The sequence below is a fragment of the Tiliqua scincoides genome, chromosome 5 (genome assembly GCF_035046505.1).
Source record: "Tiliqua scincoides isolate rTilSci1 chromosome 5, rTilSci1.hap2, whole genome shotgun sequence".
Classification (NCBI taxonomy): domain Eukaryota; kingdom Metazoa; phylum Chordata; class Lepidosauria; order Squamata; family Scincidae; genus Tiliqua; species Tiliqua scincoides.
This window is the reverse complement of record NC_089825.1, coordinates 92632235-92647216: the sequence shown is the minus strand read 5'-3', so window position 1 is coordinate 92647216 and position 14982 is coordinate 92632235. Positions and strand designations below refer to the sequence as shown.

The following is a 14982-nucleotide window of genomic DNA, read 5'->3' as shown; positions in this document are numbered from 1 at the left end:
TACAGTCACTGGGACTTTGCTTCCTAGGAAGATATAGCCAGCCAGCCAGCCAGCCAGCAAATATTCTTTGGCCCAGCATGTAATTGGTCTGTGGAACTCCTTGCCACAGGATGTGGTAGATGGCATCTGGCCTAAATGCCTTTAAAAGGAGACTGGGCAGATTTCTGGAAGAAAAGTTCATCACAGGTCCCAAGCCATGATGGGTATTTGCAGCCTCCTGGTTTTGGAAGTAGGTTACCTCAGAATGCCAGATGGAAGGGATGGCACCAGGGCACAGGTCTCTTGTTGTCTTGGGTGCTCCCTGGGGCATTTGGTGGGCCACTGTGAGATACAGGAAGCTGGACTAGATGGGCCTTTGGCCTCATCCAGCGGAGCTCTTCTTATATTCTTATGTAATACGCCTATTTAGTCAATGGAAGATTTTTTTAACCTTGGCAAAGCAGTTTTGAGCACTGGTGGGGGGCTGACTCCCTTCACTGTCAGCCTAAAACCTCCTGATTCCTGAGGTGATGTGCCAAATGCTGCCTCCCTATTTCTGGTGATGTGCCTATCTCTGGCCTCCCACTAATTCTAGCTTTCCGCTCTCCTCCACACTTCTTTTCTGCTCTATCCCCCCCCTTCCTTTTCCAAACCAGGGAACTTGAGGAAGGAGGAAAATGAATGCAAGCGGACCAATGGAGCACTTCTCACTAACCTGCTACCTGAGGCAACAGCCTTAGGTAGCATCATGAATGGGCCAGCCCTGGTGCTCTCACCCTCTCCAGATCCCAACTTCACTCCCATCCTTGTAATTTTTGAAAGGATAAGCAGCTCAGCACGAATGACAGTTTCACTCTTGGGTCCTCACAATGTTCTCTTGAGCCAAGAACTGGTCTAGTGGACAATGAGGACTGGATAAGAGCTTCATCTCTTTCAGTATGTAAGGAAAGGGGATTAGTAGTAACCCATCCCCTAACAGACACAGAAATCCTACACCAATGGGGGTCTCTGAGTGGGGGTCCACTCAGAATATCAGTTATATTCACCAGTGTTGGGAATTTGAGTCAGTGACTTGAACTCTAGTCACAAAAATGCATAATTTGGGGTGACTCTGTGACTTGTAAGTCATGCACGTAGAAGACTCTGAAAAAGACTCAAGGCCCCCCGACTCAGCACTCATCCCCAGGCATGCTGACTTGAGTCTGCCTGTGTCTGGGGGTGCCTGATTTCCATGGCATAGAAAACCTCATGGGGCAAGCATTCTAATTGGCGAGCAGCAGGGAGTTCCAGCCGAGAGGAAGAAAAGGGTTAATGCAAGCAGGAGGGGGAGGTGGAACTGAGCTCTTTTTTCCTGTATCTGATGGGAAGGAAGGAACAGATGATCACTGGCAAAGGATGGGCATTCTGATATTTCCATTGGCTGAGGGAGGAGCAGAGATGGGGCAACCGTCATTGAATGACTGACTAAAGTGGAACTTCTTCTTAGTAGGACTGCTAAGGATCAGGTCATCCTAGTAAGCCTCCCTGCCTGTGAACCTCCTCCCTCTTGCCGCTTCTGATCTGGCTCTCATGCAGTCCCTCCCACCTCTCCTACCCTGATGGGGCAGCAGGGGAATAGTTAAAGAGAACTCCCACACACAGAGAGAGCCTGGCAGCAGCCCTGTCTTTCCCACAGCTGGCTTTTTAAAGGGGACAATTCAACCCTGGGGGAGAGAGGAGGCAGGGAAGGAGTTCACAGTAATCATGCATGGCTTGGCTCTGTTGTTACTTAGGAGGGGGACCCTCACTGAATGACCAGCTAAAGTGGAACTACTTCTGATTAGGACTGCAATGGATCAGGTTGTCCTGGTAAGCCTTGCAGCTGCTGCACATGACCCTTCTCCCTCTTGCCGCTTCCATCCCCACTCTTTCACAGTCGCTCCCACCCTTCCTACCCTGTTTACAGATGGGCAGGGAAAGCAGGGAAGTGAGTAAAGAGAACTACAACACACAGAGAGCCCAGCACAAGCCCCGTTTTTTCTGCAGTGGGCATTTAAGGGGTAGCAACTCGAGTCCTTTAGAGTCACTAAAGGGTGACTCGGCAACTCAGAAAGTGCCCCCGTTATGAGTTGAGTCACGGGGGGGGGCAGTGACATGACCACTCAACTTGAGTCAAGCCATGTTGGGTTTTCCCATGCCTGATATTCACTTTCATGCAGACTGTTCGAATCCCAACATTAAACCCAGAGAATCAATCTACTCGCACTTTGCCATCCTTTAACTTGCTCAACCTCACAAGAAGTAGGCCAGCAAAGGACTACGGCTACAATTCTATGCACAGTTTCCTGGGAGAGCCCCATTGGCTAAAGTATGACTTACTTCTGAGTAAACAAGCATAGGATTGGGTTGAGAATTTGCATCACTGAGTCAAAGAGTTGTTAAACATTATAAATTGCAGAGAAAAGTAGGTACATTAAATGCACTTATGCTTTCTACCTGTGTGTACAAAAAGCCAGGAGCTGGACTTAAACCTGGAAGATCCAAGTTCAAATCCTCACTTAGCCACAGAGCTTCCTGGGTCACCTTGGGCCAGTCACAATCTTTTAGCCTCACCTACCTCATAGGGTTGTTGTGAGGACAAAAGCAAGGAAGGAACCATGTATACCACTCTGAGCTCCTTGGAGGAAGGGTGGTATAAAAATGTGAAAAAAATTAAATTAAAAGGGCCTTTTCATCTGACGAGAAGCATTCACACTTGGTCAGTCAGATTATTCACTGAAGAGGCAGAACTTGAACCCAGCCCTAATTCCATCACTGTAGGCAGAGGATAACACTTCATTCAGCAGTCTCTAGTCCACAAAAGTTTGTGCCAGGCTGTATACTGTATGTTTACTCAGAAGTCATCCCAGTAAGTGTGTAGCATTGCAGTCTAAAAGCTGCTAAAAGACTTTAATAAGTGAACCAGGAAGCCCTGCCTAATTTGGTGCTTCCTATCCTGGAGGCAGGTGCAGCAAGTCACAAAACCAGGGAGCCCTCACCATGCCACCCCCTCTCCCAGATCAGCATCTGGAGGGAAGCTCACGTGAATGACCAAGCAGGCGCTCATGACTTGCGAAAGAATATGAAAGGCTGTTATCTCCTTTAGACACCTTTCTGCATTATCTCCCCACTGCCGTCTCCTCCATCCAGCTTGGGGGAAGAGCCCTTGCTCAACAGGGAACATGAGGGTGCCTTGAGTAGCCTCGCTGGCTCTGTCTCCAGTAATCTCCTCCCCTCGCCAGCTGTATGATTGATGTCTTGATTCTCCCTAGGTTTGCAATAGGGGTAGATAGGGAGAGAGTACAACCAGTGGCAAAAGTATTCAGAGAGCAGAATGACAACCAATTCCTACTAGAAGTACACAAAACCATTCTGACTTATTTCCATCCAATACAGCAGTGTTTCTCAAACTGCGGGTCCGTACCCACTAGATGGGTCGTAAGCCAATTTCAGGAGGTCCCCATTAATTTCAGTGTGTATTTTGATGCTACCATGTGACTGCATTTGGGGAAAGGTTACAGATTGGTACTTTTGACAGGCTACTATGTATGTACGTTTTAACAATGATAGTCAGTGGGGCTTACTCCCAGGTAAGTGTGGTTAAGACTGCAGCCTTTGGAATATTGGGGGAATTTTTTTTTAAGAGACCAGCAGCTGCTTGGGAGGGTTAGGAGGGTTCTTCTTTATTTCAAATAAATTTTTAAATTTATTGTAAACTTCTAATTTACTTCCTTCCTTAATTAACTGATTGATTTTATCTGACTTTGTTGTATGGGAGATGTTAAAAATTTTCCTGCTTGACAATATCACTTCTGATCATGACATCACTTCCAGTGGGTCCCGACAGATTGACATTTTAAAAAGTGGGTCCCGGTGCTTAAAAGTTTGAGAACCACTACAATACAGTGTACCATGGAATGCATATGACGCCTCACAACAGTCCTGTAAAGTAAGTAATTAATGCTTCCATTTTACAGCTGGAAAACCAAGGCCAAGAGTGGATCACTTGGCCCAAGGCCACGCGAATCCCAGTTTCTTGTCCTCATGGATTATGAGGATAAAGAGGTATTCCAAATACATGGGAGATCTGAATTTAGTTATGAGGTTGGTCAGCTGTCACTTTAGATACTGACCGACTTCTGAGATGACCAGTGGTTCTTCCTATGTACTGACCTCACCTTATTCTATTAACCTTGGTTCTCATTCTCCCCTCCTCCACCATCTCATGCACGCATTCACAAATTGTGATAAGGAAAACCATAAATTACTCCTGAGCATTTACTGTATGCCTTTCACCTATTTCGTGCTACCCAGCTTGTCACCCCCTGTCCACACAGTTTGCAGTCAACAAATGGTGCCACCAAAAGAATGCCAGCTATCAGCAATTAATTTAAATGGTTATACCTTTATAAAATCGCTCCTAGGGGTGGTGGGCAGACATGGGTGTAAATCCCTGCTCAATTGGGATTCAAGATTGCCACAAGGCAGTTGGGCCCACTGTGATTGGTCCCGTGTACATATCCCACCCACACCCGCTCAAATAGGAAGAGCAAAACAGAACCTGCTGCAAGGCTGAACAGAACCAAGGAGCACCAATAACTGAGCCATCCCCCACAATGGCCACACACTCCCTTTAATCTACAACAGGAGTGTCCAAAGTTTTTGGCAGGAGGACCACATCATCTCTCTGACACTGTGTCGGGGGCTGGGGAAAAAGAATTAATTTACATTTAAAATCTGAATAAATTTACATATGTTTACATAATGTATATATTAAAGATGAACTTATATATGAATGAATAAATGAAGGTCTTGCAATAGCTCAAGGCCTATAAAAGGCCTTGCACAAAGCAAGGCTGGCCTTTCCTTTGCTGCTGCTACTGCATCACAGATGTGAAACAGCAAGCAGTGGAGGGAGCCTTCATCCCACAGCTCGTGCAAGAGGTCAAACAGTCGCCCTCATGCTGAGAGCAGTTGCGTCAGGCCAGTGTGAGCTCTAGCAAATCTCTGGAGGGCCAGATGCTCATTGGAGACTGGGGGCTCCCTGAGGGCTGCATTGGAAGTCCTCAAGGGCTGCAAGTGGCCCCAGGGCCGGGGTTTGGGCACCCCTGATCTACAACAAACACTCTTTGAAAATCCAAACATGTTGTCTACAACTGTCCTTACACCCAACTCATACATTTCATCTTCCCACAAGAACTCAGGAGAGTCCTGGCCTCCTTCTCTTACCTCTTCCATAAAGTTCAGCATCTCAAGTTACCCCAAATAAGCTACATGCATGTAAGAAACAAAAATAAGGAAAAATTTTATTTGTAGAAATTCATATTACAAACACAGTTCCACAACCATTCTCTCAAAGGGGCCGTCAACAGGCCAAGTATGACACCTTTTCCCACAACTCTCCAAGTCCTTCTAACCCCTAATGGCGACACTGGAAGTCATACACCCAGAACAGTATGTCATGGTTGGGGGCAACTTTTCCCAGTGCTGGTTCCAGACTGCACACTGTCTTCACTTAAGGCGAGGATGGTGGAGAGGATTCGGTCTGATGAAAAAGAGTTGAAGGACACATCACCACATGGGGGGGCCAAATCGGGAGATAAGTACTTCTTGGTCATCAAGGTCCTTCTGCACTTTCTTCCGCATGTAAAATATAGGGCAGTCACGGCTGGAGGAGGAGACAAAGATTGTTAGTTCAGTGGTGGGCATGAGATGGAATAGATGAGAGATGGAAATCTATAGGAGACTAGCAGGAGAGCTAGGAGTGCTTATGGGCCCTGACAGAAGAGACTGGGGTTCTCTGCAGAAAAGAATAGAACCCAGAACTTGTGGCTCCTTCCCTGCTTTCATGCAGAAGAATGGGGGGGGGGGTTTTAAAAAGGGTTGCACCGCTTCAGATTGCAGGAATAGTGAAGGTGGTGTGGAGATTATGGTGTGGGGTGTTCTTCAACATTAAAGGGGAAAAAAACACCCCTCCCTGCAAGTATAAAGCTAGTGCAGCAGGGAGAAAGGTTCTATACTGGAACTTTGCCTGCTGAACTGGTTTGCTAGTTAAAAGGTGGTTGTCCCCTCCCCCCCAAATGGGGGTGCATTCAAAAAAAATCAAGTCCACTATCAAGTCCAAAGTGGTACAGCCCACTCTGTCACTTGAGGATTCTATCATGTCAATTGGCTTCACGTGCTCTAGGTCTCAGTCCCCAATGTTGCCTTGTCTATACATGCTACCCACTCCTCCTCTGGAGAACCGAGACAATGCAGCTGGCACCGTGCATGTCAGAGCAGGAGGTGCATGCTCTCTCACCCTCTCCTGCTCATGCTCTCTCCACTCCCTCCCACTCCTGGTCTTCTGACAGGTGCTGTATTTATAAAGGCAATAAACATCTTCAGGAGTACCCCAACCCCCCCACTTCTCCGTGGGAGCCATCTGTTTGCTGACCTAGGACCAGTCTGATAAGCAGCTGTAAACACCTGGGGGTGGCATAAAGCCATATTTCAGCCCAATCTCCCGTGGGAACAGGCAAGCACTGGTGCTGCATGTGAGGGCGCGGTGGGCGGCAGGCCCTCACCTGGTACACAGCACGTCCTCATGCAGGCTCCCTTGGCAGCGCTGGCACTGTGTCCACAAGCGGGAGAACTTCTCCTCCAGAGAGCTCAGATGGGCCACCTGGAGGGGAGAGAAGGGAAGAGAAAAAAGTTGGAAGATGACAAAATCAAGGCTTAATCACTGTAGGAGCAGTAACACTGGATGTTTATATAGCACCTATAAGCCTAACCACGGCCCTGGGAAGTAGCAGAGACAATCTAGAGTCTTGTGGAACACTTAAGACTTACACATGTTTGGTAGGATTAGCTTTTATAGACTACAATCCAGATTCAATACAATTGCTAGCCTTGAGGGCACAAGACCAATGTTTCTGCTGCTACATACTTAGAGCCCAATCCTGAGCTCTTTGTTCCGAGGCAAGATGTAAGGCATGTTTGCGAGCTCTAATGCTGGGCAAAATCTGCCTAAACCCTGCTGCAGATCTGCTTACCTCTTTCTGGTAGAGCTCAGACTGGCGGCCCAGGCAGAACTTGCACACTGCACCTGGAAGAACACTGAAGTCAGAATGTGTGTTTCTCCCCCTTCTCTGACACCACTTGAGAACTTGCGGCACCCCCTCCCCACACCCATTCTGAAAGATAGCCTCAACTAAGATCTTGGGGGGGGGGGGGTGGAAAAAAGATACCCAACTATATTACTTTCAGGAAAGTTTGGTGGATGAATTGTGCTTATGTCCAGGAATCACAGAATTCTGCTTTTTGGTCTGGGAAGGGACTTTTAATCCAGATGACAGAGTGGGTGTGTTTGGTTTGGCCCTCCTCCAACGGCAGCTTGGCTCACTTGCTTGTACCTTATGGTATAGTGCAGTGGTTCTCACACATTTAGCACCGGGACCCACTTTTCAGAATGAGAATCTGTCAGGGCCCGCCAGAAGTGATGTCATGACTGGAAATGACATCATCAAGCAGGAAAATTTTTTTTAACAATCCTAGGCTGCAATCCTAGCCACACTTACCCAGAAGTAAGTCCCATTTATGATCATTGTTCAAAGAATACAACTAGTAGTTTGTTAAAAGTACAGGTCTGTAACATTTCTCCAAATGCAGTTGCATACCATGGTAGCATCATATCTAATATATTAAAATACTGAAATGAATGGGGACCCACCTGAAATTGGTTCGTGACCCACACAGTGGGTCCCTGACCCAGTTTGTGAAACACTAGTATAGTGTGCAGCATGGTGTTGGGTGGAGGATGGGCAGGGGAGAGAAATGACACTCATCTCAAGCACCCTTCTCCCTGACTAGCGTCCCCAGAAAACACAGGAGTTCTTGATCCAGCCCTGCTCTACATCACCCACTAGGAATCACTCCCCACTCCATAAGCCAGGCCAGTCCCATTTGCTAGGCAGTTAGCATTGTATGCCTGCCAGGGAACCCAGAAAACATAATTATCAGTGTGTATTTCATGGTTAAAGTAGCCCCCTTCTCTGCCACCTGCAATCTTGAGAAAGAGGGAGAACTGGGGAGTGGACAAAAGGCTGCAGAGGTCAGGTCTGGTGTGTACTAATCAAACCATATGTTTTTCCTGCTGGTTACAAAAGCTCAAAGGCACAGCTCCCACACACACACACACTCTCCCCCCCATTCTGTGGCAAGTTCCGGCAGTAGGAACTTGCAACATATACTGCTGGTTAGAAGCCTGGAGGGTGGGGGAGGAAAAGGCAAGCTTATTGTTGATTGGCTCTGCAAAGCAGCAGGGAAGCTGGGGTGAAGAGAAAGGGACCTCTCACCATGGTGGTTGAGCACAGCCCGGCAGCCGATGCAGGTGCTTCGCTTGGTGGCAAAAGCCATGAGCCCGCCAACTTTGGCTGTGAGCACCGTTTTGCAACGTGTGTGTTCCCCCTCTGCAAGGAAGGGAAATGTAAGGTCAAGCGCATGTCCTTCCAGGGTTGCTGCCACAAACATGTTTTAGGACAGGGAAACTCAGGAGTCTTTTAATGCCCACAACTTTACTGGGTGGAAAGAGGATGGTACCCAGATTCCCCTAGGAGCATCCCCATAAAAAGAACCGTTATATGCTGCCAACTGTCTGTCCTCTTCACTTGCATGGCTGGAGAGCATCAAACTTGACTTCTGTTGTATGGCTCAAGTGAAATATGGGCATTTGGGGGAACTAGGAAGATATCCTGGGGTGAGAAAAAGCCCTCCAAACAAATATCCCACACTTTCCCCCTACCTGCTCATTCACAGGGTAGGGTTTAATCATGGAAACTCTCTCTGTTTCCTTCAGATGAACAAGTTCCTAGTGGAACCAAAGGTCACAGGAAAGACAGTCTGCCTCCCTTCTGAGAAGGACTTCTGAGCCACACATAATTTACATCACTGCACAAGTGAGAGACACCTTAAAGATGCATTCATCACCTCTTTAAAGCAAGAGGCGAATTGGTTCCAAGCAGTGGTCCAAGGCATAAGATACCTTATTGGGGGGAGGGGGGGACTGGCTGGCTATGTACAGGGAAACCAGCCTGTACCTAAATCCCCAAAGGCCATGGTTGGCAACCTTCAGTCTCGAAAGACTATGGTATAAGCCTACAGCACCCGGTGTTCCCAGGCGGTCTCCCATCCAAGTACTAACCAGGCCTGACCCTGCTTAGCTTCTGAGATCAGGCATGTGCAGGGTAACAGTTGCTGCACACCATAAGCACCTCCCCATCATGCCTGATTGGGGTACCTAGAGATTTGGAGGATGAAAGGTCAATTTCCTTCTCCTCCATGGGTCATGCTCTCCAAAGCAAAGTCTGACCCCTGCCCCAATGCTATTCTGTGTGGGAGATCAGAGATGAAACTCACTCAGCAGAATGTTTTGGGCCTTTCCCTCTCCCAAAATGGGCTCAAAGATGCGAAGGAGGGGCTTGGCAAGCTGCTGCTCCAGGTAGTACTGAGTGTCAATAGGCAGATTGTTCTCCAGCACATAGATGGGATCCTTAAGCAAAAAGGGGAAACAACATAAGCAGGAAACATTGCTGCATATGCTCCAGCATACAAAGCACTCCCCTCCTTCTCTGTTGTGCTGTTACCCAATCACACCCCTACCACCAGCCTTCAAAAAGTTGGTGCACATATCTGTGCACATGCACATGTGATCACATGAATAAGGAGTAACATGAGAAGCTCAGGTTGGTTATGACCCTGGCCAAGAGGACTAGAGACGAAGGGTAAAAGAGGGACACACTTCCCTCCAAGTGTTTCAGCTGTGTCCAATCAGTTCAGCAGTGGAGAAAGAAAAGGAAAGAGGCAAAACCCAAAGAGACAGCACAATGTCTACTCAGAAGTAAATCTATCAACTATAATGGGGCTTACTCTTAGGAAAGTGTGCATAAGACTGGAATCCTACTACTTCACAACACCCAGAGGATTCGTTAAATCCAAAGATGAGCTGCTCCAAAATTTGTAACAGGAATTGCTTCCCGGGGCCCAGTGAACTAGTTGCAACCAATATTTTATATTTCTTGAAGCACAATGATGAATGTCCATAAGCTTTTAGCTGCCTTAGGGGTCTGGGTTAATTTATTTTTTATTTATGGAGCAGCAGACATAGTTCTTCCCTTCCCCACCTCATGTTTTAATTCTTATAATAGCCTTGGGAAACATATTAAACTGAGAGTGAGTAGCCCCACATTACCCAGTGACCTTCTTGCCTAAGTGGGATTTGAAGCCAGGTCTTTCTGGTCCAACACTCTCACCGTTAAACATCATTTGCACTTTTTGCAACCACTTTTGTCTTGCCTGAAAATACACCACCCCAGACACACCGTTCCTCAGCTCTTGTTCCCAGTTGCCCATCATCCCCCTTCCTGCACTCACTTCGGATTTCATGTATGCCGCAATGCCTTTGGCAGCGCCGATGATGACGTAAGGAACGCGGTCTCCCAGGTTGGGGGCACTGCCAGGATCCCTCCGGCGCATCCTAAGAGGAGGCAAAGTGTCATGGGCGTCAGAGGACTGCCATGGTGGGCAGTGGGGGAGAACCATGGCATTTGGATCCCTCAAAATGAACCCTCACAGTTATGTCAACCAGAGGAGAGCACTGCAGATGGAGGCCCGAGGATCACTCTCAGAACCAAGCTGGGTTGCAGAAAAAGGAGAGAAAGAAGTTTAAAATGGTAGCTTTGAACAAGTCCCCCAAAAGTTCTGGAGAGAATTAAAAAAACAACATGGAATACTGGAAAGCCTGACATACAACCCAATGGATGATTACAGAATATTACCATGTTTTCTCAGTGAGTGCTGAGAAATGAACTGAAGGAAAACAATAAAAAAGTCAGAGAGTGAAACAAGTGCAACTGGCATTGGTTGTACCTCACAAACACAACTGTGCAGTCACTTTCGCCTTCTTAGCACTTGTTTGTTGAGAGGCAGTGAAGCAGCCAAGCAGAAGGAGCAAGGCTGTTATGCCAGAGCGCCTGTGTGGGGCAGACTAAATGGCTGCAGCCAGCACAGGAAGCCCAGGGCAGAGGGGGTGGGCGGCAGCCAGTTCCACTTGCAGCTGTGCCAGCCAGGGTTATTTCTGCCCTTCCCTTCAGTCATGCCTCACTGGCCGCCCTGTCACCCACGCACACCTTTTTCCGCTGTCCTGAGACAGACTCACATCACTTGGGGAAAAGATATGGGGGGGGGGGGAGAAGAGGACAGAGACCAAGGCCTCAGTTGGCCCACAGTGCCCTTTACCAACACCACCAGGAAGGGTCATAGCTCAGTGGTCAAGCACAGACTCCATACATTTCCATAAATTCCAGGTGGCTCCAGTTAAAGGATCTCAGGAAGCAATGCTGATCTTTTGCCTCTGATCTTGGAGGCCTACTGCTGATGAGAGTTGACAACATACCTATCCCACCTTCCCATCAAGACAATCCAAGGCAGCTCACCAAGCAACAAAGGACATATTCATAAAAATGTGTCACCAGAACCAAACTTTTTTTTAAAAGCACACAATTAACAGAACAATAAGCCTATCAGCCAGCATATATCTGCCTATGAAAGGTTCCCCCAGCACCTTAGACATCCTCAAATGCCAGAGACAAAAATCCTATAACTTGGCATCTGACAGAGTATAATGTAGGGACCAAATGGGCCTCTAGAGAAAATGTATACTGTAACATGTGCATCATAACTGAAAAGACCCACTTCTGCTAGACACCTGCCGTAATTCCAAAAGCAAGGATACCCATGGAAGGGCCTACAATGAGGACAAGGTAAGACGGGACATATGGGCGTAGGTGGTCCTTAAGGTATAAATTCAACCCATTCACTCCAAGTTTGAATTCAGGCTGTCTGGAACTGAGAGCCCACTACCCTTGCACTCTTCTGCAACTGGTCAGAAGTCAATCCCCACTTCCTCCCTATTCTCCAAAGGACAGGGAAAGAAAAAGCAAAAAGACCCTTTCCTTCCCTCTCTCCACTCACCGCTCAGCAAGCTCCACATGAGCCTGGCGCCCTGCGTATTCGTCTGCTGTGCGTGTCAGTTCCTTGGTGATCACCAGCTGTGAAATGTCAACTCTGTTACACAACAGATCAGAGATCACCTCCTTGGCATGAGCCACGGCACCCGTAGGATCCCTGCAGAAAGATGTGCAGGTGATCATTAACACTCTTCTGTTTTCATAGAAGGGAATGGCCTCCAGTGGAAGCAAGAGCTTGCATTCCAAAAGGGGTGGACATTATTTTGGAATACAATCTACCATTTTTTAAACCATCTCCTTCTTGAAGCAGGTACCCAGGAAATGTAAAACATTTTTTAACCCTAGACTACACACACACTGCTGTGTCCCCCACCTTACCACTCAGAGGCCACTAGTCTGCCCAATTCCACTTGGAATGGGGCTTCCTCTCAAACATCCACAGACCTGTCTATCAGCAGCTTCTGCAGGCAAGTGTTGATGAGGTTTGCCACTAGGGGGCAGTTGTCTCGACGCACAGTCTCAATGCCTTTACAGTCCATCTTGTCGTGGGTGTCAGGGTTGGAAGAGAAGTACAGGCCGGCATAACGCTTCTTATTGATCAGAAGGTAGGGGAAGTACACCTGGCAGGTAGGCAGATTGAGGAAACAGCAAGAGATCCATGTATGAGCCTCCAGGCATGGAAGCCAACACCTCTTTCAAAAGTTTTATTGAGTCTTAAAAAACATTAGTTGTTTACTTAGGAAAAAAAAATTGAGATACAAAAGGAGAACACTGGTAGCCAGCAATAAGAACAATCAGCATTTTGCAAAGAAAGTTACATCATTTCATGGTTAGCAAGTGTCAGCAAGCCAGAGCCAAGGGGGGGAAAAAGTGAAGAGGATGAGTCATCCAGGCGTAACTTTCCAAAACGTTCTATGAAATGCAGAAGGCTGTAAATGGTTTGAATTGCCATTCACAAGTGTCATGCAAAGAATGTCAGATCATGTGCACAGTGTCTGCCTTGATCGCTCTTCTTAACAAGTGTGTCTGACACACAAGCTTTTCAAGCGATGCACCAAGCCATATTCTTTTCTGCATAAAACAGTGATTTTTCAACCTCTCTCATCTCATGGCACACTGAGAAAAGACTAAAATTGTCAAGGCACACCATCTGTTTTTTTACTATTGACAAGGTACACAGCACTGCCGGATATGGGCTCACATACTCCAATGGCCCTACTAATATAGGACCCTCCCCTAAACTCCCACAGTACACCTGCAGACCATTGCGGCATACTGATGTGCCATGGCACACTGCTTGAAAAATTACTGATATAGAACACACTGTTGGAAGGTTTTTCGTGCAGAGCAGTTTCTGGCCTGACAGCTACTAGCAGAACTGCTTAGTTCCATATATAAGTGTTCTCAGACGTAAACATTTAGCTTGGGCTTCTTCAGGGGAGGAAGGAGTTTTAGAACTTTTCTACTGAAATTTAGCCCGTCCTACAGCTAGAGACTCACAGATGCATGTCTGCCTTTCAGCAACTCACTCGGGAGTTACATGAGGTGTGAAACAGAGTCACAGGCAAGCTCTTTAATATGGTCAAGTGTTGAAAGATATTCAACAGCACCCACTGACTTACAGGAAGCATTGCTATTTCCACATCTTCTTCCTCTCTTCCTGGCATCTCAAATTTCCCTTCTTTCTTTTCTCCCTTTATACTAGCATGATTCTTCTTACCTTATATTAGGTATGTGAAATCTTGTGTTGTATGTGGCATGGAGGACCTTGCATTAAGTATGTGGTGTGTGTGTTTTTTTTTTCCCCCTTCTTCAAAAATCTGTCCCAAAGGCAGGCTTTATTACCTCTACCTATTGGAAGCAAGGGAGAGGTCCATCACCCAACTCACCTTCTCAAACTCCAGCTTGATGGGAGGAGTGAAATGGCTGGAGACCCAGGCAGCTGCTTCCCTGCCTATTTCCATGGCCTCAGCGACTGACGGCACACCCAGGCGGCACATCACAGAGTCCGTGTCTCCATAGACCACCTGTGATGGCATAAGACTAGACTAAATCTTTGGAAACTATGACCCACCATTGTGTAGCCCACACTTCTGCTCTTGGCTGCTCACAGCTAGGCTTAGCAGCTGCCGCCACAAGCCACACACTGCAGCTCTCTCCTTCCTTTCACAGCTTCTGTTTCATCCCTTTGTTTATCACCCATCATCTTTCCAGCTGCATTACAAGTTTTCTTCCCTGCCATTCTCTCTCACCTACAGTTCCTTCCCTCCCTGCAGCCATCCTGAACAAGAAAACATTACCAGAGGCAGCAGCAAGGTCAGAGGAGGCCAATACCAGATAAGTTATAAGAGTCAGCTAGTACTAAATCTAACAGTGGGGTATTGTCCTTCATGGAACTTCTTCCCACAAGGAAGTAGGCTATCCTCCAACCTCTCTCTCATCCGTGGTATTACCCTCCAGTCTATCTAGAACACCTATTCCCCTCTCACCTTGGCATCAGCACTATAACCATTGCTAATGGTGTACTTGGATTCCACCAGCTGTTTTGTCTTCTCAATCATTTGACGCCCAAATCCGGTCACGCTCTGGACAGGAGGAAAAAAGTGAGACACGAAACGCTTGGGGGGGAGGGGCTCACTCTTACCATTGCTTGAGACCGGACCTCACCCACTATCTCTACTTGTATCTCTGGCCCACTGATGCTTTACCATCCCCACTCAAAGTCATCACAGGCTTGAGCTTTCCCAAATACCTCTATAGCCCGATCTACTGGCCCAGAAAAAGTCTTGCTATTTTAAAACCTGCTGCCCAGAGGGAAGCTTAAAATACACATTCATACAAAAGTGATTTTTGCCAGTAACAATAGGTCTTTGCACAAGGAGTGAGAACAGGGTAAGGAGATTTTCACCCATCTCCCCTTCCCCCTGCAGCTCTCTATACCACATATCCTATCCTGCTCCAGAAGATACCCCAATCCCCC

General features: G+C 47.3%; 1 protein-coding gene across 1 annotated transcript in view; it reads right to left on the bottom strand.

The window, feature by feature from the left end:
• Window positions 1–5335: 5335 nt before the first annotated feature.
• POLD1 (DNA polymerase delta 1, catalytic subunit) overlaps window positions 5336–14982 on the bottom strand; it is a 28092-nt gene continuing 18445 nt past the window's right edge. The window contains exons 18-27 of the mRNA XM_066627850.1: window positions 14492–14587; window positions 13892–14029; window positions 12447–12622; window positions 12007–12159; window positions 10408–10510; window positions 9394–9526; window positions 8334–8447; window positions 7032–7084; window positions 6564–6661; window positions 5336–5665 (exon numbers count right to left, since the gene is read on the bottom strand). Of these exons, the coding sequence (XP_066483947.1) occupies window positions 5569–5665; window positions 6564–6661; window positions 7032–7084; window positions 8334–8447; window positions 9394–9526; window positions 10408–10510; window positions 12007–12159; window positions 12447–12622; window positions 13892–14029; window positions 14492–14587 (1161 nt within the window). The 3' untranslated portion in view covers window positions 5336–5568. The remainder of the gene's footprint in view (window positions 5666–6563; window positions 6662–7031; window positions 7085–8333; window positions 8448–9393; window positions 9527–10407; window positions 10511–12006; window positions 12160–12446; window positions 12623–13891; window positions 14030–14491; window positions 14588–14982) is intronic.